The sequence below is a fragment of the Lithobates pipiens genome, unplaced genomic scaffold, assembly GCF_037356315.1.
Source record: "Lithobates pipiens isolate NorthernLeopardFrog02 unplaced genomic scaffold, aLitPip1_a1.2 Scaffold_27, whole genome shotgun sequence".
NCBI lineage: Eukaryota > Metazoa > Chordata > Amphibia > Anura > Ranidae > Lithobates > Lithobates pipiens.
In genome coordinates this window covers 123,632,534-123,660,205 of record NW_027507788.1, presented here as the reverse complement: position 1 = coordinate 123,660,205, position 27,672 = coordinate 123,632,534, and the positions used below count along the sequence as shown (strand labels likewise).

Sequence of the window (27,672 nt, the reverse complement as noted above, 5' to 3'; positions counted from 1 at the left end):
TCATTTTTTGTTTTCCTTTTATTTATATATTGAAGAGCTGTTCACCCCCCTTCTATCTGAGATTCATGTCTCAGTGTGCTGTTTTTGGGGTACAAAATTGGGTATCTTTTTTTGTATTGGGCCATACAAATGTAAACAGCAGCAAAGGCAAGGTTACATTAGTCTAAGGGCACCAAAAATAGATGATTATCTGAAGTCCCATGTCAGTGCTTGCACACATATCTATACATACAGTTATTGGAAAAGTTCTGTGTGATATCAAACAGCTCCGTGACCATATTCCCCCATTTAAAAAGTCATCTAAAACTACTCTTTTAGTTAATGGTGATGCTGGTGGAATTTCTTAGACATGCTATCATCACAGAGTCTAATGCCGCGTACACGATTGGAATTCAGGCCAGAAAACGACAGATGAGAGCTTTTCATCGTAAAATGCGACCGTGTGTATGCTCCAGCGGAATTTAGCTGTCCGAATTTCCGCCAGCCAAAAATTGATAGCATGTTCTCAATTTTCCCGACATAAAAACTTTATATTGGAAATTCCGCTCGTGTGTATGCAATTCCGACACGCCAAAACTCATGCATGCTCAGATTCAACTATGAGACGGAAGCTATTGGCTACTGAACTTCCTTTTTCTAGTCCCGTCGTACGTGTTGTACGTCACCGCGTTCTAAACGATCAGAATTTGGTGTGACCATGTGTAGGCAAGACAGCTTGAGTGGAATTCCTTCGGAATTCCATCGGGAAAACCATCAGAGCTTTTTCTAACGAGAATTGTGATCGCGTGTATGCAGCATAAGACCAGGCTCACATTTTTGTGGTGTGTTGTTGCTCTCATTGGTGTGTGTTGCCACCTCTAGAAGTCACTCCTTTTGAAAAGCCACTACGTATATATGACACCACCAGATCGATCTCCTTATATTATTCTGTTCTTATTAGTGACACAAATGATAAATATTTGGTGGTTCACCAGAAATGGTTGTCAACCGACCTCCATATTACAAACCCGGACTGTTCAGAGTTTGAAGGGATGTACAAATCCTCCGTCATCTCCTCCACAGATCGGGTTATCCAAATTAAACTGTTCCACCATAGTCACCTTACCCCAGTGCCTCCATATAAAGTGGACATGCCCCCAGATGCTCTTTGCTTTAGAAGTTGCGAAGTGGCTGACTTCCTCCACTGCCTTTGGATCTGCCCAGTCGTTTAGGCCTTTTGGTCAGGGGTACAAATGAAACAATATATTACACACAGTAGCCCATAGCATTATAATCCATCTATTGATATTCTGCAGCAACAAACACACCAGTTTGACTGAACTAGAATTTGACATAGATTGGGCAGGTTTGCGTGTACCTAGATATTCATGAATCTTACCAGACCCTCTGAACACATCTCTGTCCTCACTATTAGATTTCAAGTCAGTGTGTGAATGAATCAAAATAAATGTCTTATTGAAATGAATGGCAAATAAGAGAATTGAGGGGATTCCCTGGTTGATTGTTGGTAAGAAGTAGTAAGTTTTAACTACACTGCCTTCTATTTAAGTACAGAATCACCATAATTCCCTAAGCTAAATCGTATTCATTTCTTTAGGGGATTTCCATTACATTAGTAAGCATAAATGAATAGACATGGAAGCCCACAATCCTACATTACTAGTACATTTCATGATGGTTGTTGGAGATTTGTTTTCTAACATACTGTGTTAAAATTATGGAAAAAATAATAATATCTGGTCAGACAACTGGTGTAGTTCAATGATCTGGTTACAGTGTAATAAAATCCTATTTGGTTGTTGTTCTCTGCATATCCCTATTTTTCAATACAGGTGGTCCCTAGGTTATGAACACAATAGGGACTGTAGGTTTGTTCTTAAGTGTGTAAGTCAGAACAATGCATTTTTAAGTGTAAGTTCAGACTGTTCCGGGAGCTTTTGGGCATGCAGTTATGTTATCTGGGGCTCTTCTGGCCATGCAGTACCTGTAGTACTGCAGTGTGGGATGTGCTTGAAGCTGCAAGATAGCTGCTCGGAGGTATCCAGGACCAGCGTGGAGCACAAGCATATCTGTGAGGTACAGTTCATGATGAGCAGATAGGCTAAGCAGTAACCAGGCCAAAATATATTAGAATTTCCATTGGAATATAAGGAGAAAAGTGCACAGGCATGGACTCCACACCATACCAAATGTAATACAGCCTTGACCATGTACAGATTTGTAAACTCTTGGACTTTTTGAATCAAGTAATGAGCTAATAAACTGGCTTGATAAAAATAATAATGTTATTGGGATTATTATTTCCTTCCTTGAACTATAGATATATTATTTTATATGGTAATAAATGTAACAACGTGTGTACTCTTGTGAGTGTATTGATCATTACACCATGCAAGTGGGGAGGAGGTAAAATAAACCTAATTTGCATAAGAAAAATGCTCTCAGTAATTGCCACTAATTACTATGTAAATTTTCTGATTGGTGCCCAGCAATATATCTCTGTGGTGTGTTACTATGATTATGGAATATTTTTTTCTTAAATTAGAATCTTGATGCTGATATTTATAGCTGAACCCTGGGCATATGAAAAACAGCATTTAATGCAGTTATGTGCTCATTAAAATAATCATTCTATGTATTTTTAAGTGCAACACTGTTACATGAATATGTTTTGATATCAACTTCAGGTAGAGGATTTCCCTTTAGAGCAGCAGTCAGACTGGAAGAGGGAAAGCCAGCATTAGTGGCCAGGTAGATTTCCCTTTATCAACATGTGTTGAGAGTAAAAAAAGAGCAAAGTAATGAGTTTGCTGCTTCTGTCTCTCCTTCGCTGACTAGTTATCAACCTGTAGCTGTGAGTTAATTGTTGGGCACTCACTGAGGCTGGCCATACATGGTCGAAGTTTGAAAAAAAATTCTTTTGAAAATCAGAAATGTTGTGTTTTGTGATCCGATGGTGCCACCATTGATTTCAAAATTCGACCAATCAAGCCTTTGATTTCATCTCCTGTTGCTACAGAAAATAATTTTCATGGCTGGAAATCATCCTTTCTTGCACTTGTGCATTTCTTTTTTGATTATATTTCTCGCACGATTCTCCCATCATTGATTAGAAAATCGTTAATGTTTTTCACAAAATTTCCAACATGCCCGATTACTTAAATTGAATGGCCGCACGAAAATCTGCTGTTGCTGAAGCCCAGTAATGGTGTGAAATTTGAACGAAAATTCTTGGATAAGATTTTCTAAAGAAAATTCTTTCGAAATTTGACCCATGTATGGCCTGCCTAAGTTGTTATTTTGGGTGATTTTTGGCATTTTTCACAGAAGGATCATTTATGGCGCAATAGGAGGCCTTTACCTGTGGCATGCTTCCCTGGTTCCATCAGGGTGGAATCATCTCTTGGGGTATGCATGAAGGCGAACTCTACAGTATATGTATACAAGCACAGCAAATATAAGCTTTTCCACATTAGAGAATAGGTTTGGCTATCAGATTTATTTTTTCAAGGTGACATTGGTCCATTACTGACAATATTGGATACAACTTTGAATGACTTGCAAGTATACCTTCTCGTTCCCCAATTAGGGTTGGATGGGGGCTGGAAGAACCTTGAAATGTGGGTAGATGCCCATGGATGCTACCAATCACAGTTTGAACTATAGTTAATGAAAACCTGTAAATGAAGATTTATATAGTGTCCTGGCATATGTTTCTGCACATTACCACGTCAAACATTGAGAATGGTGTTCTACCCCTGTAGGCATTCATATATCAGGCATTTATTTTAATGTACCATGGTAATTGGTTTTAATGTTTGTAATAATAATTCAGGCTTTCCGAGAGGGGTATTGCTCCAGAAGTTTTTTTATTTTTTTAATTTCATTTATTGGCAATAGTGTTAAGTCAGCCATACATGGAACAAAATTTGTCCGGTTCAGAAGAGACTGGCCGAACTTTGACCCATGTATGGGCACCCTATTTGTATCTGTTGAGTGACTTGTGTAAAACCAGCCTGTCAGGTTTTTTCCCAAATGATTATTGCCGCGTACTATAGCTAAAAACACTAACCATTGTGTTCTGTTTCCTGCTGGCAGAACACAATAGAGCTGCTGAAGGGGTTCCCCCATGAACATGCCCTGAAATTTCATAATCTATTGTTTGTCTAAAGCTTAGTACACACAATGAGAATATTGGATGAATGATCGTCTGGTTTTTTGTTGCATGCTAGTCTCATATCGAAAATAGGTTACTAAAGTTATGGAAATTCTCGTGTGACAGAATACAACTGCGAAAGTGATGTAATGTATTCTTTTGTAATGTATTGTTTTGTTTCCAAGCATGCGTGATCATTGTCACACAATTTTTTCCAGTTTTTTTTTTTGTTCGACATTCTAATCATGTGTATGGGCCTTTAGCTTGTAGAAGTCTGGAAGTCAGGTGTTCTATAACTTTTTAATCTTATCTGTACTTGGCACTCTAGACTTGTGGTGAAGTTTGAGTAGCCAGGAATTGTGAATTAGCTCAATGTTCTTGACCAAGTTGTTGATGTGGCTTTTGATAGGGGCACCTTGATCACCAGACTGGCTGAACAGAATTGATATTTTAAAGCGGAAGTAAACCCATCCAACAAACAGTTTCATTTCTGACACGTGTCAGACATGTAAAACTCCCATTGGTTGTGCTCTTAACCAAACTGTCACTCCATCCAATGGCTAGTGTCATAACTGATCACATGTGCAGCATCATGGCAGTTGTAGATTAAACAGAGGCAAAAAAGGCATCTTCCTTGGCTGAAAATGATAGGGGGAGGGGGGGGGGGGGGGGTTACTTACAATTTGAAAGTGTGTTTCTTGCTTAGGATTTAAAGCACTTTACAAAACATGGTAGATGTAAAACCATTATTGTAATAGTACGGTAATAATAATGAATTCTATTCACTTAAATAAACAGGTTTGACTTTATGTATTTTTTCTTAATGTTTAGGGATGGAGAGTGTGTGGGAATGTTAGGGGTAAATATGAAAAGTTTTTCACATTATATGATTTCAGATTGATCCTAGGCATATGCAACCTTTCCCAACCATTTTATCCTGGAAGAACCCTTGACAACATTTCAGGTATCAAAACCCTCCCGAAATAATCTTCTGATCTGCTCATTAAACACATTTGCAAGATCAGTGAAATACCTATCCTTACCTGGCCTTGCAAAAACCCGGGCTTGTTGATGCACAAATACTTACATCTTTGTCAAACTTAAAAAAAACGATTTAATAATAATAATAAATGAGAAGATATGCACTGAGAACTGTAGTGTTCCTTGACAATAGTGTTCAGTGAAAAAAGCACCTTCCTAAATTGGTGGCCACTGTGGAGATGTTGCATTTTGGTCAGTTTAATAGTGTCCCTTCCCTATTTTTAAGTCCTGACCAAATATATGGGCAACAAGTATTTAGTCATTTTGAGACCATATGCCTTGCTTAAAATAGTCAACTTATATTTATTTATGTAAAACCTGTATCCCAAAAATAAAAATAATGTTGCTATAACTGCTTAAAGCGGAGGTCCACCCTAAAGTGGACCTTCCGCTCATTGGAATCCCCCCCCCTCCGGCGCCACAATTGGCACCTTTCAGGGGGGTGCAGATACCTGTACAGTACAGGTAACTGCACCACTTCCGGCGTAGATTCTGCAGAAGGTACGCCCCTTTCAGCAGAATCGACGCCCCTTTCAGAAAGTCCCCCGCTGCCTGCTGGGAAACACACGGATCCCAGAGACAGCGGGGACCATCCTTATTGCACAGCGCGACTCGCGCATGCGCAGTAGGGAACTGGGAAATGAAGCCGAAAGGCTCCACTTCCTGATTCCCATACCCAAGATGGCGGAGGCAGCACCCGAGAGACGATCGAGAGATCGGCTTCGGGTGCCGACATCGCGGGCGCACTGGGCGGGTAAGTGTCACTATTTTAAAAGCCAGCAGCTGCAGTATTTGTAACTGCTGGCTTAAAAAAAAAAAAAACGGCGGAGCTCCCGGCGGACTCCCGCTTTAAAGTGGTTCTGAAGACTTAAGGTTTTTTTATGCATGAAGGTTAAAGAGCTTCTGTGTGCAGCAGTCCTTACTAATACTTACCTGAGCCATAGGCAATCCAGCGATGTGCACAAAAGCTTCAGCTCTCTGTGAATTCTCCCTCCTCATTGGCCAAGATAGCCGCAGGAGCCACTGGCTCTGTCTGCTGTCAATCACAGCCAGTGAGAAAATGAGAAAAGAGAGGAGCCAAACCATGGCCCTGTGTTTGAATAGGCACACAGATCAGAAACTCGGGAGTGAGCCTGCTTGGACACCCCTATAGCAAGCTTTTTTCACTAGGGGCACTTGGCAGGAGGGAGGGGCCAGGAGCGCCAGCAGGGGACCCAAGAAGAGGAGGATCGGGGCTGCTCTGTGCAAAACCACTGCACATAGCAGGTAAGTATAACATGTTTGTTTTTTGTTTGTTTTTTAACTTGCCTTTAATACCACATTAAGCTGTGTTAACTTGATTTTGGCTTTAATTCATTAGTCAAGTACATCTAAAAATTGTTAGTGCTTCTAAGGCTGGCCATACAGGGTAAAGTTTTTCTTCATTCATTCTTCCATCTACACAAACAAGGTGGAGGGGGGAATTACCCCATGGGACATTATTTTTGTAGCCGGACCCACTGCTGTCAAATGCACTGATCAATGGCTGCAGCTGGTGATTACCCAAAAAATGTCCCTTTTACAGAAGTTGATTTAATATGTGATTTTTGTAGAGTGGGGAAGGCCACACACCCTGTGTGGACTCTGCTGGATTGGCTGATTTTTGATTAGGGTATGGCCAGCTTAACACTTCTCTCTCAACAAATTAACAATGTTAAAAAAAAACAAAAAAAAACGTATACAGATATAGATATATTGTGCGGCACTGTTTTGTATTTAGATTTATTTGGATGGACTGTGAGAAGACTTAAGCCCCATACACACTGTCAGATTCTCTGCTGATTTTTTCCTTCAGATTTACCAAAACCATGTAGTGCAAGGGCCTGCCTGATTGCATACAAATTGAAACTCCGAGCCCTTGTACACACGGTCGGACAAAGTTGTCGGAAAATGTCCGATCGGACCATGCTGTCAGATAATCCGACCATGTGTGGGCTCCATCGGACTGTTTCCGTCGGAATATCCGACCAACAAAGTTTTAGAGCTGGGCTATAAAATTTTCCGACAACATGATCCGATTGGACTTTGTCTGATCGTTTGTAGAGAATTCCGATCGGACAAAGTGCAACGCATGCTCAGATCAAATTCCTAGACCAAAGCTATTGGCTACTAGCCTGAACGTAGTCCCATCATAATGAAATAACGTCATAACGCTACGAACGATCGGATTTTCCGACAACTTTGTCCGACCGTGTGTATGCAACACGAGTTTCGGACAAAATCCGTCGGACAAAATCTGATGGATTTTGTTGTCGGAATGTCCGACCGTGTGTACAAGGGCCTAAGGTTTGACCTCATATTATATGGTTTTGGTAAATCTGAAGGAAAAACTCAGCAGAAAAACTTATAGTGTGTATGGTGCTTTATGGTGTCAGTTGCAATAAGTATGCGCAAATTAGGAGGTTTCACAGGGGGAAGTATTTGCAAGCGGAAATATATCTAATGTGAGGTAAATCTTCTTATAGAGATGTCATTAAAACAAGTGTCCCCTTTGGAAGATTTCCCCTTTATTCCAATTCAATTAAAGCAGTAGTATACCACTGGAATATATTTATTTTTTACTTCCTGCATTTTATCCTTCCTGCAAGGTAAAGTCATAATGTGCTAGTATGCATTGCATAATGTGCTAGTGTACATTGCATTTTTTACTTCCTGCAAGGTAAAGTCATAATGTGCTAGTATGCATTGTATAATAGGATTTTTATAACAGCTTACGTGTAAAATCCTTTTTTCTTGGAGCGCATTACAGGACACAGAGCCACAGTAAGAGTTTGGATGAAAACCTGAAACCACCTTCGGCAAACAACTAGGATGAGGACGCAATACTACTCTATCCTTGTGAATGATTAAATATGGCTTTTTACAAGAAAGAGCAGCCAGTTCTGATACCCTTCTTGCAGAAGATATGGCTACCAAAAAAAACAGCTTCTTTGTCAACAGGACCAAGGGAATATGTCATATCGGCTCAAAAGGCTGTTTGTGTAATGCCGATAGAAGTAAATTCAAGTCCTAAGGGTTCAGGGGTGCTCTAACTGGTGGATTAAGCCGCGTTACCCACTGTATAAAGCTTTGGACCAAAAAATGCAAGCAAGTGGTCATTGAAACAAAATCGACAAGGCCTGGCTTTTGATAGTACTTGAGGCCAGCTTCATCTCTAACCCTATTTGCAGAAAGGCCAGGATTCTACCTATGACATACTTTCTGGGATGCCAATCCCTGGTTTCACACCAGGACACGTATGCCTTCCAGACTCTAGCTTCCTTGCATTAATCAAGGTATATATCACTGAGCCTGAAAGCCCACAATTCTTCAGAATGTGTGTTTCAATAGCCAAACCATTAAATTTAGTGTAGGTAAGGTAGGATTGAACACTGGTCCCTGTGATAGCAGGTCTGGTTGTGGTGGTGGGATCTATGGGGCTCCTACCATCATTTTTATGATCTCTGCATACCAAGATCTTCTGGGCCACACTGGGGCCACAAGAGCTACCGACTTCCTTTCCTGCTTGACCTTGTGAAGAAGTCGGGGTAGCAGCAGAATAGGATGGAATGCATAAATCAGTGAGAACTGATCCCACAACCAACACCTAAGACACTGGTGAAATAACTGAGGTACTCCCAGTAAGGGGAGGGGTTATATAGGGAGCTAAACTTCCTGTCTAGGGTGTGCCAGTGTCCATCACCTAAAGGTGCCTATATAACCCATACAGTAATTACTGTGGCTCTGTGTCCCGTGATGTACAATAAAGAAATAAGATTATGATTATAACATTATTTAAAACGAAGCTGTTCCAGCGCCACAATGTCAGCACTGCAGTCACTTCCATTTTCACCTGTCTTGCTTCTGGGTTTGAGGGCTACGCCTCTGAGATTGGCCGGAGTCAAGATGAAGTTGCTCCCATGTGTGTGCGCGGGAGCCGCCGTTCACAGCACAGGGCTCTAAAGGAATGGCACATCCGCCAGTGATGTCAGTGGCTGCATGCAATGTAAATATCTTACTTGATATTTACACTACCTATAGGTAAGCCTTATTATAAAATAGGTTTATCTATAGGTAAATGTCAGCAGAGGAAGTTTACTTACCCTCCTATTCTCAGTGCAGCACATATAGGAAGCTGCTTCCTATGATGGTGCATTTGTGGGCTTGCTCCTGAGCTGGGCTGTGTGCGTCCATTGACATCCACAACCTAGCTTGGCCCCACCCCCAATCCCTCCTCACAATGGCTCCCACTGACTCAACAAAGCCCAAGAGGGGGGGAGAGGAAAGAAAGCTGCTACAGACAGGCACAGCGCTCGACTGCCTCATGTAAGTATTTAGGGAGGTGAGAGGACAATACTATTACATGGACATTTTGATACCTTAATACAGAGAATGCATTAAGGTAAAACATATCTAGCCTTTATAACTATTTTAGGTCTACTACCTGTAAATATACAGAAAAGGGACATGCTGACAGAAGAGAGGGCATGCAGGTGACCTTATCATGGTGTTGCAGCTCCTTCACTTTGTAATGCTGGGGCAGGAAGTTGACCCAAGTTAGATTGCTTAACTTTAGTAGAGGACTGTGAAGTCAGCAACCTGACTTTTCTGCCAGAAAGCTCTAATCAGAAATCCACACTAAAAGGCTTTTTTTTCCTGCCTCTAAACATTGAGCTTAAAATATGCCTGTAACCGTCCTAATGTGCATGGACACATAGGATAACATTGAGCTGCTTCTACAGGCAAAACACAAAACACCTTTAGAAGTAGCCACTTCCCAACCGTTGCACGCCGATGTACATCCTCACTTTAAGGACGGATATCTTTGTTATGGCAGCAGCTAGCTGCCATAACCCTGGAATACCCGTGTTCAGCCAGTGGTCCGGTACAAGATAAAAGTGGTCTGTGCGACGGATTCACCAGGAGATTACTTTTATCGGCGGCGGAAGAGAGCCCCCCCTGCTGCCGTGATCCGGTCCCCTCCACCGCAGCCGATGGCCATGCCATTTTCTATCTTAACTTTCTTGGGAAAGCAAGGGATTGTTGGGACTGTATAGTCCCAACAATCCCTTGAAATCCATTTCTCAGTGCTTGAAAATGTCTAGTTACCAAACCCCCATTAAGTTTACCCAGGAGCAACTTTTTTTTTTTTTTTTAATAAAACAAGTGTCACCCTAACTGGGAATTTTGGAGTTCTGTCACTTTGCAGTGCCTTGTGTGTGACTCACGATGTCCCTTCCTCATGAAACATGTGTATCAAAGCACTGGCATTTAAGTGCTTGTGGATCAAAGTACTTGGCAGCGGATTTAAGCATCCCGTTGCATTGCTCGAGCTGGTACAAAACAGTGAGACATTGGCAACGTACACTTAGCATCTTCCCCCGCAGAGATGGGTTGTTTTCTTGATGTGCCAATTAATGAGGGCTGGGAAAAGCTGCAGGGGGGGATTGGAGCTAGGTTCATGAAAATAGAAATGGTATATGAGCCAAAAATGGCCCTTGTTTAACCACTGTACCTTGCCACTTTCAAGGCCAATTAAATGTTAATCTTTTTTGCTACTTTTCTGATCAGTCTTAACCTATTACTGGTAAATGAATGCCACAAAATGGCACATGACAAAATGGGAAAAGATAACATTTACGCAGTATTCCTAGTAGAATACATTTCATGGAGAAGAGCAAAAGGTTGCGCTAGGCTTTTAATGCAAACTCCCTTTTTGTCTCTGACAGATCAATGACTAGAGCATGTTTTTTTATTCTCTTTCACCTCTTTTAAAGTGTATTTCCAGCCAGATAAGGGACAGTCACACTATATGTGTGTGTTCCCATTCACACAGCGGAAAAAAGGAAACTGTTTAAACAGTGTAGAATGATGGCCTTTTCAGCAATACATGTTTAAAGTTGGACCATTATTTGGTTACACTTTCAATTTTACATAGGTTACTATGTGAGTTGTACTGCCTCTTTAAATTTTCTTCACACCTTTGGGCACAGATGCCCAATCAGGTGTGGTGGAAGATTATGGAACATCTGGGGCTCATTATATAAAGGGCTGTAGCTCCTGTCACAAGTGTCAGCACTTTTCAACAAAGAAGAATCCCCCCCCCCCCATCGCAAGCCCTTATTTGGATTTTTGTCGCCCTTATAACTAAGGGAGGAATGTGTTATTGTTTTTAAAAAAAGGATTTTGCTTGAGTTGGTTATGACTAAACAAATTACTGTTAATCTCTGATGGTTAGATATGTACAACTAAAGTATTTTTTGTTGTTACACATTTGTTAAAACCAGAATAAAGTGCTGCAGGCAATAATTTGCCAAATAAAAAATATTTTGTTCATAATAGTGTATTCATTCTAGATAAGCTTGGCTGTCTTGGGAGAAGCTTCATCCTACACCTGGAACCTGATACCTGGGGGCAGAGGAGGGTGCCGTTGGTGTATTTGGTGAACTCTGAAGAAGATGGTGAAAAGTTTGAATAAATGGGCAAGGCTTAAGCCCCATACACACTATCAGATGCTGATTTTTGTCTTCAGATTTACCAAAACCATATAATATGAGGTCAAGCCTTTGGGTTCTTTCACACGGGACGATCCATGATGAATCTGCCCCAAGAACATCCGCTTGCTCAGCGTGGATCGCTCTGTCGATCCCCGCTGAGCAGGAAGATGACAGGACGGACCTGTCAGAGTGGAGCTCTTCTCTATGGGAGATCGGATGACGACGGACCTCGAAAGCCCGTCGTCACCCAATCCGATCCTCAGATGGATGGAAAAGTGGGTTTTTCCTCCGTCACACTTTTTCTGATTGGAGCGGGTCTGATGTCAGCGGACATGTTACTGCTGACATCCGACACTCCATAGAGGTCTATGGAGCATCGGTTCAGGTCCGCCTAAAAAACTGACAGGCAGACCTGAAAGGATCGTTCGTGTGAAAGAGGCCTCAGGAGTTTTAATTTGTATGCAATCAGGCAGGCCCTTACACTACATGGTTTTGGTAAATCTGAAGACAAAAATCAGCAGAGGATACATGCATTTTATTATGAACTTTATGTGAATGGGTTGGCGGCACAATGGTGTAGTGGGTAGCATTCTTGCCTAGCAGTAAAAAGGGTTGCTGGTTTGAATCCCAACCACGACACTACCTGCACGGTTTAGGAGGTATCCCTGTATTTTCATGTGCCGATGTCATGCGGCACATGCGCACTTAAGCCAACTGAAGCAACGGCACATACGTGCCGTTGCTTCAGTTGTACTGTGCCATTCCTGACGGGAGTGACATCATCACGGCTCCGGCCAATCACAGCGCCGGAGCCGCGATACCCGGAAGTAACCTCCATTTTTAGGAGGTTCAAATAAGTCACCTTTGTGTTTATCACAACGTGTAACATAATTTTTTTATATATAGATAACAGTTGCTCTGCACTTTTGGATACATACATGTTAGGTGCATATGGGAATACATAACAGTGTTTAGCTGCAACAGGAATTGGGTATTTGTTTTTTTTCACAAATAGGTACACTATATTACCAAAAGTATTGGAATGCCTGCCTTTACATGCATAAAAACTTTAATGGCATCTCAGTCTTAGTCCGTAGGGATCAATACTGATTTGGCCCACCCTTTGTAGTTATAACAGCTTCAACTGTTCTAGAAAGGCTGTCCACAAGATTTAGGAGTGTGTCTATGGGAATGTTTGACCAGCGGAGGCTGGTGGTATCTTTTTTTGTTGGGGGGGCAGCAAACAGTGCACTCACAGCCACCCCCCTGGTCAGGTTACTCGCAACCCCCCCTCGGTCGGCAGTCGGTCACCAGCCCCACACTTTCCCCATCTAGGTCGCAGGCTTCCTCTGGGTGGTGGCTTCTGCCATGCGTCTCCACCCCCTTGGTGGCCAATAGGATCGCTTCTCCTCTCTTCCAATCGGATGACAAGTCTCAGGACCTGATTTGCCGGGAGGAGAATCAGGAGGATAATGGCAAATATTAATTTGCTATTGTCACACAACTGGGTGGGCTCTGGCCAGTGTTCTCATTGCTCTGCACCCCGAGTCCACCCCTTTTTGAAGCAAATTAGAGCCTTGGGTTCTAATCATGTGCTTATAAAAAAAACCCTATTGGAATTCATGCGCCTGGCACCCTACATGTAGATTGGGGCCATGTGCGTGGATTAGGGGGGTGGCCACTGGGTTAGACCATTCTTCCAAAAGCGCATTTGTGAGGTCAGGCACTGATATAGACAAGAAGGCCTGGCTCGCAGTCTTCGCTCTAATTCATCCCAAAGATGTTCTATCAGGTTTAGATTAGGAATCTGTGCAGGCCAGTCAAGTTCCTCCACCTCTTTATGGACCTTGTTTGATCAAAGCATCTCAGTGCCAGTTCACCGTACTTCTTAAATGAGATACATACAGGTTATAAATGCTACCTTTAACTTTCAAGAGATATTTATTGTTTGTAGTGTTTGTAATCATATTTGTTCACTTGCAACAAAAACAACTGTACTTTCATTAACATTTAGATTTTTAGGACACATTTTTGGGGTGTACCCAATTATGTTACAGAGGAGGATTTCTGTAATCCAACCCAACAGGAATCAGTCTTACAAGCAAACTGGTAGGCATTCATCTGATAAAGAAGTGCAGTGGAAGCTTAGACTTACGAGGGAGGGAGGAGTCACTAATGGAAACTTTTCATACTGAGGTACACAGAACAAAATAGGTAAAGAGAGTAAAGCCCGGAAAGAGAAAGTTACAGTCTCTAAGTCACCAGCCCAAGTGGGTAAGGAGGAGATGCACCAATCTGGATGGCACCAAGTACCAGCAAGTGAGGACCTTAACCACTTCAGCCCCGATTCGGCACTGCATCCCTTTAACTGACAATTGCATGATCGTGTAACGCGGTACCCAAACAAAATTTATGTCCTTTTTTCCCCACAAATAGAGATTTCTTTTGGTGGTATTTGATCAGCTCTGCAGCTCTAACCAAATCAAAAAGAAAAGCTTTGGTTAGACTTGGAATTTAAAGCAGAACTTTGGCCACTTCCAATATAGCCTTAACCTGAAGCCCCCCCCCGGCTCAGGTTTGCCCCTACTACGGTTTGAGGTTAATCCTGCAGGTTTGAGAATCATGGTCTTGGTGAATTTATGTGCAAATTCATAGAGGAAAAACTTTTTTAAACCATAATGTGCTGCATGGCCTTGAACTATGGACAGCAATTATAAAAGGGCAACAAAGGGGGAAAAAAGTGGGTACAGAGCAGCCATAGTGTTAGTGTATTGGAAGCTAGTGTTGGTAAAACTGAAAAATTGCATAGGGAGAGAGCATAAGTAAGGAAATGGTAATTATATTTGGTAGCTCTTTGGGCACTCCATCTCCATTTTTGTCCATGATGATTTGGGATTAGTTTTTTTTTTTCAATTTTATGTTGATATAGTAATTTATTTTAAGATAATGTGAATTTTTTCACCAAGGCTTCCCTTAAAGTGGTCTTCTGTTTCAGGGTGTATGATATGCACTAATAAGCCCCTGATCAGAGCTATTTGCCTAAAATGCGCACCCCCCCCCCCACTTCTTCTCTGTCCTGTGTCTCCCTCCCCTACACCTGCTGTTGCTGACATATGAAATGCTCCCGACCTCCACTCTAGTGCCCCCTTACGCTTTACCCACGCTGCACTAATTCCCCTCTCTCCCAGCATCGACCCCCACTCACAAACCCCAATCCCCTTGTGGCTAGCCTGCAGCTACCAGTTTTCATTCTCTGCCCTCCCGTCTCCCATTCATTCATCTATAGTGCAGATGAGGCTGCAGAGAATGGGCCTGCCCTCCGTCCCTTTCTCTGTCTCAAAAAAAAGACATAAGAGGTTTGCTAATGACGCCCCCCCCCCCCCCCAAAAAAAAATATATATATATTTTTAGAAAATAATAAAAATAAAATGTTATTTGTAAAAAATAAAGTAAAATTGTGAAAGAAAAACCCTAACATTGGAATTGTAGTTGTAAAAAAATAATAAATAATATTGTAAAAAAATAAAAATGAAAAACATAGTGAGGGTATCTAAATGTTCCTTGCCTAGGAAGCCTGAATCACGTTTGGATTGCACTTCAGAGGCTATTGACAGGTGGTAAGGAAGCTATTTGGCACCTTCTCACCACCTGTTTTAACCTCATTTTCGCTGACACATCACCAATGAGTTAAATGTGTAGTGTTTGGCGAGCAACATTGCTATAAATTGGGTCAACTTTGCTGCGGGCGCAAAGCATCACTGCCGCAGCATGTAAACACCCCTGCCGGCTGCCTATTGCAGCTCAACTGTGCGTTTTTGCCACCCCCCAGCTGCATGTCCAAACAAGGCCTGAGGCTTTGTTTATGCAGGGCATACTACAGCAAGGCCATGTTTTTTTTTACATTTAGTAGAAATTTAGGAGGAATTTAGTAAAATTTGCTGTGTTTGTTTCTGCAAATTTTGGTGTATTTTTAGCAAAAATATTTTTTGATGAACATTTTCGCAAATATCACGGGGGTCTTGAAATTCAGTAGCGCCTTCTTTATATGTGCTTTCAGAAAATATATGGCTTGGGGAGTCTTTTACAAACTCTGAAAACTGCAAGGGAAAAATAAAAAAGCAATGGAAAAATTATCTGGCCACCTGAGTTTAAAAGTGGAACATGGGATCTGGCAGCAAAAGGGTTAAAGGATTTATGTATTTCTAGTGACATCCTTAAAGCTGCCTGAAAAGATCCATACCCCATTGTATGTTATCTTGTGTTACAATTTTGTCTTGAATTGTTACATATTCTCCATGACTTTTAGATTGTAAGCTCTAAAGAGCAGGGCCCTCTGATTCCTCTTGTACCAAATTGTAATGTAACTGTAATGTCTGCCCTCATGTTGTAAAACGCTGTGCAAACTGTTGGCGCTATATAAAACCTGTATAATAATAATAATGACAGTGCCCAGCTTCTTGTGCTTTTTTTTGTATTTTAGCCCTAAAAAGCCCAGAATTGACTAATTGGATTTGACCCCTCATAAACTTTAATAATATTTGCCACTACATTCAGGTTTGGCAATTTTCAAACAGCATTCACCAAAACCTTAGTAAATCCAACCTGGGCATATTTTCACAACCCTATGGTAACCACAGGAAGAAAAACCGATAGTAATTCCAAAATGTTATAGTGTCAACGCAACAGAAGGTGAGGGGTGGGGACATCTGTTCTGGTGATAGCTAGAAAGAGCCAAAGGGAACATCCTCTTTTTCACAAAGATCACTTCTCACTTCATGTTTTGTTCCTCTGTAACATAAATTGAGGGAATTGATCCTCAATAAGTAACAGGCAGCAAAAAATAAAACTGAAAACTGAAAAAAACCTAACTAGAGCTACACTTTGATCAAACAGAAGCTGTATTTTTTTGTGTTTGATGTCATCACGCCCAAGAAAGCTTAAACCCGTTATTGCATTGTGGTACCTAAAACTTTGTTATACCTCTATAAAATGGCATTTTAGTATGTCCTCCTAATTATTTTTTGTTGTCTTAATTCTTTTCTGAAAGATTTAATTTATTTTTCTTTACAGTTTGCAGCTTTGTAGTTCATAAAAGATGCCATGAATTTGTCACCTTTGAATGCCCTGGTGCCGGTAAAGGACCACAAGCAGATGTAAGTACCATGTGAATTCACCGACTCTAGCTCCTTTATTGTAAATGCAAGCCTAAACACTTCTGCTAAAGAATATGCCTGTATATTATTATGCATGCAATTATAATCTGATGTGAGCATGACTGATAAAAGCTATGGTGAAATGATAATCATCTGATATTAACTAGTCACTTAAAAGTAAAACCAGATTTATTTTTGGAATACTGAATATGCATTAACAATTTGTGTGCCAAAGAGGTCAGTAAGGCATTCAAAACCATCTGGCACACAGGAATTAATAGAAGTGTAGACAAATATAAATTAGCTCATTAACCTTCACCATTCTAGATAAACAATCCAACTATATAAATAAAGCATGGCCTATGTGTGACCCTTTGAATGAAAGCGAACAAAACCAAAGCCAACATCCTAAAACAGAATGAAATACACCAAAAACCTTGTCATCATTTCAGAATCTCATAAACCTGCAAAATTATAGATAATATGTTGTGCCTTTAAAACTCTTCATAGTCTCAAACTTTCTCTGTAGCTTACCCCACTTTTTGAAATTGTTTACTTTGCCCTATTAGGTCAGCCTCCATCACCAACATTTTACAGACCATTAGAAAATAAAAATCATAATTCACCAATGGGTCACAGACTGCAATACATGTTTGACAATAGTTTGACACTAAAACTGGGGTTTTACGCTGGGATCATCCTTTTGCATTGCGACACAGTGCTATGCACATCTGTTACACACAGTTACACGGTTAGGTTGAAAAAAGATACAAGTCTATCCAGTTCAACCAACAGAGAAATAAAAAACAACACACACAAGTAGAAAACCTCCATATACACTATCCAATACCCAGGGCAGGACTTAGGGTGGTTGGGGCCCCTGTGTTTGAGTCACTCGGGCCCTACCTTCTATACATTACCGTATTTATCTGGCTATAACTCCCGCCAGCGCATAACACGCACCCCCAAGTTTAGGAGGGAATTTTAAGGAAAAAAACTTTTAGGAGGGAAGTTTAAGGAAAAAAAATACATTTAAATGACCATCAATGCAGCCTTGTCAGTGTACATCTGCAGCCTTGCCCATCCATCTGCAGCCTTGTCCAGTGCCATTGCAGCCTTGTCAGTGTCATTTGCAGCCTTGTCAATGTAGCCTTGTCATTTGCAGCCTTGCCCCAGTGTCATTTGCAGCCTTTGCAGCCTTGTCATTTGCAGCCTTGTCATTGCAGTCTTGAAGTTTAAAAATAGTGGCTCTTGGGTCCTCCCGGCAGCTCTCGGGTCCTCTCGCAGTCCTGAGGGTACTGGGCTCCGCTCACAGTCCTGCCCAGTCCCTGTGTTATGTCCATCATAGGGTGGGACTGGGCGTGACTGTGAGCGGAGCCGAGCCGAGTACATTCGGCTATGTATCTCGGCGGGGCCCATGGGTTTGAGCCTAGTCAAGCCCAATGGTAAGTCTGGCCCTGGCAATACCCACAGTTGATCCAAAGGAAGGCAAAAAAAATCATCTTTTCTGGCCCCTATTATCATAAATATACAGTGGTTCTGACCCCACATCTGTGCTCTTTCTACAATGAATTAAGAAAAGGATCCCCTTTACCATCTCAGGAAAATAGCGCCTTTATTCATATTTTACCCAAACCAAATAAGGACGACGGGGACTGCGCAAATTATCACCTGATATCACTAATAAATTTAGATCTCAAGATAATGACAAAGATCTTAGCGACCCGCATGAACTCATTTATATCAAAGTACATCCATCCTGATCGGGTAGAGTTCGTTCCTAATAGACAAGCCCCAGATCAGACCAGACGGATCATCAATATCATATCTACTCTGAATTCGTGCTAGGGTGGGGGAGGTCAGAGGGGAGTGTTACTGATCTTATTAGACCTACACAAGGCCTTTAACTCCCTATCCTGGGACTATGTGTTCTTCATTTTAGAACGTTATGGGTTCAGTCCGAAATTTTTGACGATACTTAAAACTATATATAATGCTCCCACAGCGCATCTAGTAGTCAACGGCTATCAGTCACAAAATACAGATATATGCAGAGGAACCCGACAGGGATGCCCACTATCCCCCATATTGTTTATTATGGCGTTAGAACTATTAGCCATCAAAATACAAGATCATCCAGACATACTGCGGAGACAGCGAACATAAATGCGCATTATTTGCGGTGATATATTGTTACTTCTCTCCTCCCCAGTCACCTCTTTGCCCACTCTAAACATAGTACTAAAACATTTCAATTCAATCAAAGGCCTGCAAGTGAACCATTCAAAATCCCAAGCACTTAATGTCTCCTTACAAACACATATAATCCGGGCCTTACGAAGCTCACTCTCATTTAAATGGAAGAACGAGGTCCTACCATACTTGGGAATCTTTTTAACCCCCATCCTCTCCACACTATATAAACAAAACTACCCTCCACTGTTCAAAAAATGATCAGAGGATCTCAAAAGGTGGTCCAAAACCCCCCCCCCCCCATAATGGTTCGATCGATTGTACTCTGTTAAAATTACCATTTTACCTAAGGTTTCCGGACTCTCCCAATAGCAATAGTAAGATCTGATCTGCGAAAGTTTCAGAAAAAAATGCTGAAATTTATATGAGGAAACAAAAGACCCAGGGTGAATAGACGAACGTTATATACACCAAAACTGAGGGGTCGCCTAGGGGTACCGGACCTGATGAAGGACTACCATGCAGCGCAACTGTTCCAACTGATTCGTTTTCAGACACGACAATCCAAACCACTCTGGATGACAATGGAATCCTCCCTGTACCCAAATAGAGAAATTAGCCACTTAAAGTGGATGAAAGGGAGAAATAGACCAAAAATATTGTGTCCAACTCTATCCTTCTCATTAAACTTATGGGACAGAATGGTAGATACATATAAATTTAAATCCCCACACACCCCATTAGCCCCATTGTTAAATAATCCTTCATTCACCCTGGGTCTTCACTCTCATGAATTTACATGGTGAATTAACAATGGTCTGCTACGAATAGTGGACTTCTGTAACCATAAAGGTGCTCTGTCAAAACAGGTCCTCCAGGAAAAGTACCATCTCCCAAATTCAGAACTATATCACTATACTCAGATAGCTCATTTCCTAGCAACATTGAATCGCACTTCGGATCGAACCACTTCCGCCCCAATGGAAAATTTTTGCAGGATCCTCGACAAACACACTGGTCTCATATCGCAGATTTATAGTATTTTAACCTCGACTTTTCAAAAACTGTTTTACATGTAAAAATGGGAGCAAGATGTAGAAATCAACGTAGAAGTTGAGGAATGGAGCAAAATAACACAATGTGCGTCCAGATCATATATCAATACCTCATTGATAGAGGCAAACTATAAAGTCCGGATGAGGTAGTATATGGTCCCAGCGAGGGTAGCAACCTTTGTCCAGGGGGCCTCCCCGCCATGCTTCAGGGGATGTACCACAGACATCACCATGTTCCATACATGGTGGACATGTCCAAAAGTGCGGAGGTTCTGGATACACACATACAATTTCATATATTCACTGACTCAAGTGAATCTCATTAAGTCACCCCCTACAGGCACTGTTGGGACGCCCAGTGGAGGGGACATTGAAACACATGAAGAGACTCATCGTCTTCATATTTGTTGCAGCAAGAATAACGATTGCCAAATCTTGGAAATCCCCAACAATCCCTTTTTACTTGTTAAAATCTAAACTGTCATGGATAATGGTGAACGAACGCCTCTCAGCGATTTTAAACGATAAGATAGCTCTGTTTGACAAAATATGGGACCCTTGGATTAACTACCTCTCAGCTACATAAAGAGATAGGCGTGGTTCGGGAGTACTTTTCTCCACAGCCAGAGTGCACCCCCCTCCAATGTCCTCTACTCTTCTTTCCATCATTCATTTCCTCTCTCTCTCTCTTTTCTTTCAACTGGAATTTTCCTTTAAGGGCCCATGGACCAGTTAAGGCCCCTGGGTCCACTTAGAAGTTAAACAAGTTGGTTACATCTAGTGGAGGTGACAGAGGGAGATGAGGGTCCCCCCACGGCTCCCCGTGCAACTTGGAGCACTTCTGTGCATCACCTAGAGGAGGTTTTGCCTTTTTATTTTTCTTTGTTTATTTTTTTCAATTCAGCTCTGACCTCATCATATAAACCTAAAATAAGGACAAGGATGCACAAAACCTCACATAAATACAAAGTAATTTGTGATGTAACCGACTCATAGCCAATTTGTCACCTGTACCACTACTTCATACCAAGATGGTAAATGTTAATATTGTACTTGTTTAAAAAATTATCTGAATAAAAATATTGGGGAAAAAAAAATCCCCAATAAAGTATGATCCTATTTGCTCTAGCGGGGGAAAAAAATTCTTCCTGATCCCCCAAGAGGCAATCCAATATTTTATGGATCAACTCTGTGACTGTAAGGCACATTTCTGTGCTCTGCCCCTTGAATTTTCTCTGGAGCGCTTGGCAGGAAAGGAGGCGGGAGAAGCTGGCTCAGGCTTTCAGAGGTGTGCTGAGAGGCTGAGCCAACTGACGGTCAGACATTTGGGTGGATCCCAACATTTTTATGGGTATACATATAGAGACTAGAGCAGCTCAGTGACATCAGCCAACAGTGGGCTTTAGCCATTGCTGGCTGATTTTGAGCCACAGGAGTTTGCAATTAAGTGCACTTCTACGTCCCACAAGAAAAGTATGGCCAAAATACCTTAGGTCATGCTTCTCTTTTAAAGGATGTATGTATGTTTATTTACATTTAACTCTATATGGGAGTGAGTTATGGGTACTAATGTACCTCTGTACTCATTTCCCTGGGGGTAGATATCTGGGTGTTCCTATTATAAAGGAGGCTTCCAGATTCTGCCATAATTCTCTACCAATAACCCAATAACATCCTTCTTGAAGAGAAGAGGAAGAGACCCTTACTCCCCAGCATTGGGACTAGGTGCCTTGCAAGTGTGTGGAGGCTTTGCCATTTTCTCTTGCAAGGTATCACTGCAATAATGAAATCATGTGGTCTGGTCAGTTACAGGAAGGGGGTGGCACATGCTCTCTGCCCTCTTTTTTGTGGCCACTTAGACTGCATGATAAGGGCCTGGATGGAATTTTAGGGGGACCCCAAAGCTGTTTATTCAAGTTTGTTATAAGTTAATGTCTATAATATCATGGCATTCAGCAATGTAATTCGTGTCAATCATGCCAACCTGGTGCCCACTGATACAAACCTGCCACACTCTTAAATTACAGATCTCCAGCACTGGGGATCACAGGTGACTTCATTGACCAAACATAATTATGACCATATTTTGGCCTATGATGTCTCTCAGGATTCCTGGTGATGTGTTTACATTGCAGCAACTGGGAATTTGGGCAGGTGAATGGCAGCAGGGACTGCATTCACCATGGGGAACTGGTATTGTATTATTCAAGATGAAGAGAAGTAGTGGGTAACTATGACAGTGTTTAACACCCTTCTACAGAAAGACTTGTGTGATCATACTTTAGGGGAGATACTGTTGACCATGTTACCAGTACTGCAGTTAAAAACTTTATCCACAGTGATTGATTACTTGAAGGATGTAAATCATCTTTCATGAGAGCATTGATACAGGCATTAATAAAGTTGTATTATTTTGTTTATAGAATGGCCACAATAATTTGACAGGTTCATAAACAGTGAAGGGGCTGGGTTTGCTTTGAACCTAAATCTTAGTTCCTAGCTAAAATGGGTGTAATGAGCAATAATGTGCATGCAAAAACACACTGTACGGGTGAGATCTCAACCTAAAACATTCCTTCAAAACCACCTTTTCAATACTGCGTATCCACTGTGTCCAATTGTGACCAATGTCTTCTCAACTTATAGCATAATAAATTGGCTATTTAGATATAGCAGGCAGAAATCACAACAATAAAATAGATATAGCATAAGGTGCTATGCTAGTGCTTTTGTATATTTGAAAATGGCATGACAAGGGGAACCATGTTGGAGGGTACAACTCTATATTGCTATATATATATATATATAGGGTTCAGCTTTTCAAAGACATTTCTAATTTTAAACTTTAAAATGCATGAAACCCATGCTGTGATTCTACAATCACATTGGGGTGTACAACACCATCAATTTCATTTGTTGCTATAATTATTGCTGCATGTGTTTCACTAAAACATTTAAAACAAAGCATTTGGGGTGAAGTTAACAGCAGTACCATGCACAGTATTTTTTGGGGGGAGATCCTGCTTTATTTATTAAACCTACACTTCACAAAATTATTTAAAAACAGTCCATACATTTTTTTTTTTACATTAAACTAACACAACCTGAATCTGGTTAATATTATCTCCTTCAAATATCCACCATAGAAGCATTTTGATTGGGAAAAGAAGGATCAGCACTCACTCTAAGCCTGTCAAAGTTATATTGCTTTACACAATGTTTGTTAGCCTAACATTAAACACACTTACAGAAAAAAAAAATCACAGGGATGTCATTTTCAATGCATACTGTGTCTCCCAAATGCCTGAGATGAGAAATAGGCATGCCTAAATGTCGCATGGTAAAAATTGATTGTGGCTTAATGGGTGTAGATTTAGATAAATGGACATGGTTTACTAGGTGTCTGATAAAAGAAAGTTTGAGAACATAGGCTTTGATCATAAAGTGTTAAATCAATTTTCCAGTAACACAATACCTGCGTAGCCCAAACCTACTTTCAACTTGCTTTTACCGCAGACATTTTGGAAGAGATTTCTATAGAATGCTGATACTGTATGTTTCATGTGCTTAATTGCACTATATAACCAGTTAACAATTTATTACAGTACGTTACTATGAAGGTGTCCATTTTTACAAGGTTCAAGCAATAGCATCAGAATGCCAAACCAAGAAAGAATTGAACTTCACAGTGTAATAGTGCGAGGTTCTGCCACTGTGAAACCGGTTGTAGAAAGGATACAGGGTTCACACATATGCAGAGTGTAAGACTCTGGAGTATCGATTATGAGCGTATAAAACTGTTTTGGCAGCTTTCCCAAATTTTGGCACTCCCGGATTGGTCTTTGTAGTTTGGAGATTTTTAAGTGTTTTGGGAGGGAAGATATCTCCAACCCCATTGTTTAGGTTTTGCTGAAGACCAGCAGAGTTTGTGTCTAGGTTTTTAGTTCACGTGCGTCCAGATTTTAGTAAATGATGAATATTGTCTGGTGTATGTTGACATTTATATGTAGTGTTGTACATTTGTAAAACCAACTCCAGCCAAAATGTTTTAATGTGTTGATCACAGTGGGGAAAAAACACTTCAAGTTTACACTGCAATTTATTTCCCGTTTTGGGAGATTACCCCTCACTTGAAGTCAGAAAAGAAAGTGATGGCAAATGTGTAAAATGTGTAAAATGTGTAAAAATGGTTGGAACCTTTGTCAAGTTATTATTATCATCTGTAAATTTCTGTCCTTATGACATTGCTCGCCTGAGTCTTTGTTCTTTGTCGTAGGCTGTCAGAAGGACAAATTAGGTAAACACACCCCAGCAAGATTATAAACAGCAATAAAAAATTTGATGGAATTTGCATTCTTTTAAGTCTATTGAAGGCTGTAAAAATTCTGGGTGGCATTCAGTTTATAGAGTTTATATATATATATATATATATATATATATATAGTGTGAAAAATCTATTCCCGTAATGCCCACGGGGAAACACTATGGTGGTGAGTCACACAGCCATTCGCAATTGAGCATGTTCTCACTTGCCCTCGTCTGGGTAACAGACCAGTTGACGAAGTAGTAGAAGATTTTTGTGCTGTAGGCGGAAAATGAGTGACAGGAATCTAGAGCAGCAGATTAACATCACATTTTGTGTGAAAATTGGCAAAAGTGCAACTGAAACTATGGTGAACAGTCAATGAAGAAATCAAGTGTTTTTGATCAGCATAAGGGGTTTAAGGAGGGGGGGGGGGGGGAGATGTCCACAATGACACAAGAATGTCATAGGAGATGGACGTGTAAGCTCTGACACGTCAGTTTGGAAGTTATTCTGTCTTTCCCTTGCAACCAAAAGTAGCACAGAAAGAAAAAGTGAGTATAGTTAGGGTAAGATGAGCGACGCTGTTATTTTGCTCATGCACGTTCACTCTAGGGTATTACTATGTTTACTCTTAGCCTACAGTTTAGTACTACAAATATTCCCATGCATCTATTAAGTAAAACAGACTTGACAGATAAAATAATGACAGGTTTAATGTTTCTTACCAAGAAGCAAACCCCAGGTTATTTGGGGCCAAACAAAACATTCATACTTGTACTAGTGCGTGCTAGCACAATTGATCCTAGAGTAGTTACGTCAGCGTTCCATCAACTCATATTCTTGAATACTGTCAAATCCTTTTCTACACAGTGCTTATATAAATAGACTTAATTGCCTTGTAAATCTCCACTGCGGCATATTCCAGCACTTGAATCAATAAACTGAAATATCATTTTTTTCTTTTATTAACTCCTAGTTTTACCCATCAGTACCACCAATTATTATCAGCGAATAAATACCATAAACAAGTTAATTTTGTTTGCACTTAATCCAGACCCTCTCTCAAAAATGAGAGTACTACTCTTCCTCCCCAAGCACTTTTGAGTTAAATTTTTTGAGTCCCTGGCGCTTTTGATGCGCTTTCACTTTTGAGTTGAGAATGATATTGCTTGACCTACCTTTCTACCACCTGCAGCCTCCTGGGACACATCGCATACTAAAATTGCCTGATTCTACTGCACATAGTGAAATTTCACAATGTGCATTAGAAGCTGCAGCAAAACAGAGCCTGCCTCATTTTCTGGCTGGAGGAATCCAATTACATCTTGCTCTTTCTTCCCTAGCCTTACAATCTGTGGCCTGACTCTTTCATTCATTGAATTTTTCAATCATGTAGGAGCATCATCACATGTGGGCACTGTCCAGGGCAGTCTGTATAAAATTGCATCCTGCCAAGGAACGTCCACTTCACCAAACCAACATCAACTCATGAAGGTAATTTGAAAATGTCATGAGTCAGCTCACTGCTTGCATAAGTGCTGAGGACTGTTAAGGTTTCTTTCACATGGGGCAGACTCCGCCAGGATCCCTATCCATCTGTTTTTAGCGGATAGGATGGCAGCTGGTGTCAACAGACACATGTCTATTGACACCCGCCACTCGATAGAGGGCAATGAACGGTCTGATTGGGTCTGCCTAAAAAATGACATGCAGACTCGATTGATAGAGAACCACAGAGATCCAGCGATGACATTGTTGGGTCCAAAATAAGGTATGTAATAAAAACTTAAAGGTTTATTTAGAAATGTCATTACCATGTGTTAATGAGGGGGATAGAAGGAACCAGGGAAGACAAAATATATACAGATTACATTTCAACATTGAAATACACTTGTAAGTAATTTCTATAAAGGAGGGGCTTAGGGAATAAAGACACTAGACCTTCATCTTCCAATAAGAAGCTTTTTATGTGTATGCATGGCAGTATCCTGCTTAAAGGGTTATTCCACCCAAAAGTCATAGGTAGAGTCTGGTGTGTTGGGTTACCCTTTGTCTCCTGATTTCTTATCTGATTTCTTGTCTTTTCGGCATTGAGATTTTCTGTAGTTTATCTTGCACTTTCCTTTATAAGGAATATATATACATACAGTGCCTTGCGAAAGTATTCGTCCCCCTTGAACTTTTCAACCTTTTGCCACATTTCAGGCTTCAAACATAAAGATATAACATTTTTATTTTTTGTGAAGAATCACCAACAAGTGGGACACAATTGTGAAGTGGAACAAAATCTATTGGATTTTTGAAACTTTTTTAACTAATAAAAAAATGAAAATTCGGAGCGTGCAAAATTATTCGGCCCCCTTGCGGTAATACTTTGTAGAGCCACCTTTTGCTGAAATTACAGCTGCAAGTCGCTTGGGGTATGTCTCTATCAGTTTTGCACATCGAGAGACTGAAATTCTTGCCCATTCTTCCTTGCAAAACAGCTCGAGCTCAGTGAGGTTGGATGGAGAGCGTTTGTGAACAGCAGTTTTCAGCTCTTTCCACAGATTCTCGATTGGATTCAGGTCTGGACTTTGACTTGGCCATTCTAACACCTGGATACATTTATTTGTGAACCATTCCTTTGTAGATTTTTCTGTATGTTTGTTGGAAGATAAATCTCCGTCCCAGTTTCAGGTCTTTTGCAGACTCCAACAGGTTTTCATCCAGAATGGTCCTGTATTTGGCTGCATCCATCTTCCCCTCAATTTTAACTAACTCCCCTGTCTCTGCTGAAGAAAAGCAGGCTCAAACCATGATGCTGCCACCACCATGTTTGACAGTGGGGATGGTGTGTTGAGGGTGATGAGCTGTGTTGCTTTTACACCAAACATATCGTTTTGCATTGTGGGCAAAAAGTTCCATTTTGGTTTCATCTGACCAGAGCACCTTCTTCCACATGTTTGGTGTGTCTCCCAGGTGGCTTGTGGCAAACTTTAGACGAGACTTTTTATGGATATCTTTGAGAAATGGCTTTCTTCTTGCCACTCTTCCATAAAGGCCAGATTTGTGCAGTGTACGACTGATTGTTGTCCTATGGACAGACTCTCCCACCTCAGCTGTAGTTCTCTGCAGTTCATCCAGAGTGATCATGGGCCTCTTGGCTGCATCTCTGATCAGTCTTCTCCTTGTCTGAGCTGAAAGTTTAGAGGGACAGCCAGGTCTTGGTAGATTTGCAGTGGTCTGATACTCCTTCCATTTCAAAATGATC

At 41.0% G+C, this 27,672-nt stretch overlaps 1 protein-coding gene across 1 annotated transcript in view; it reads left to right on the top strand.

Annotated features, from left to right (window-relative positions):
• Positions 1-27,672, top strand: part of PRKCG (protein kinase C gamma) — a 610,652-nt gene that overhangs the window by 187,869 nt on the left and 395,111 nt on the right. The window contains exon 3 of the mRNA XM_077457420.1: positions 16,783-16,865. Coding sequence (XP_077313546.1) covers positions 16,783-16,865 — 83 coding nt within the window. The remainder of the gene's footprint in view (positions 1-16,782; positions 16,866-27,672) is intronic.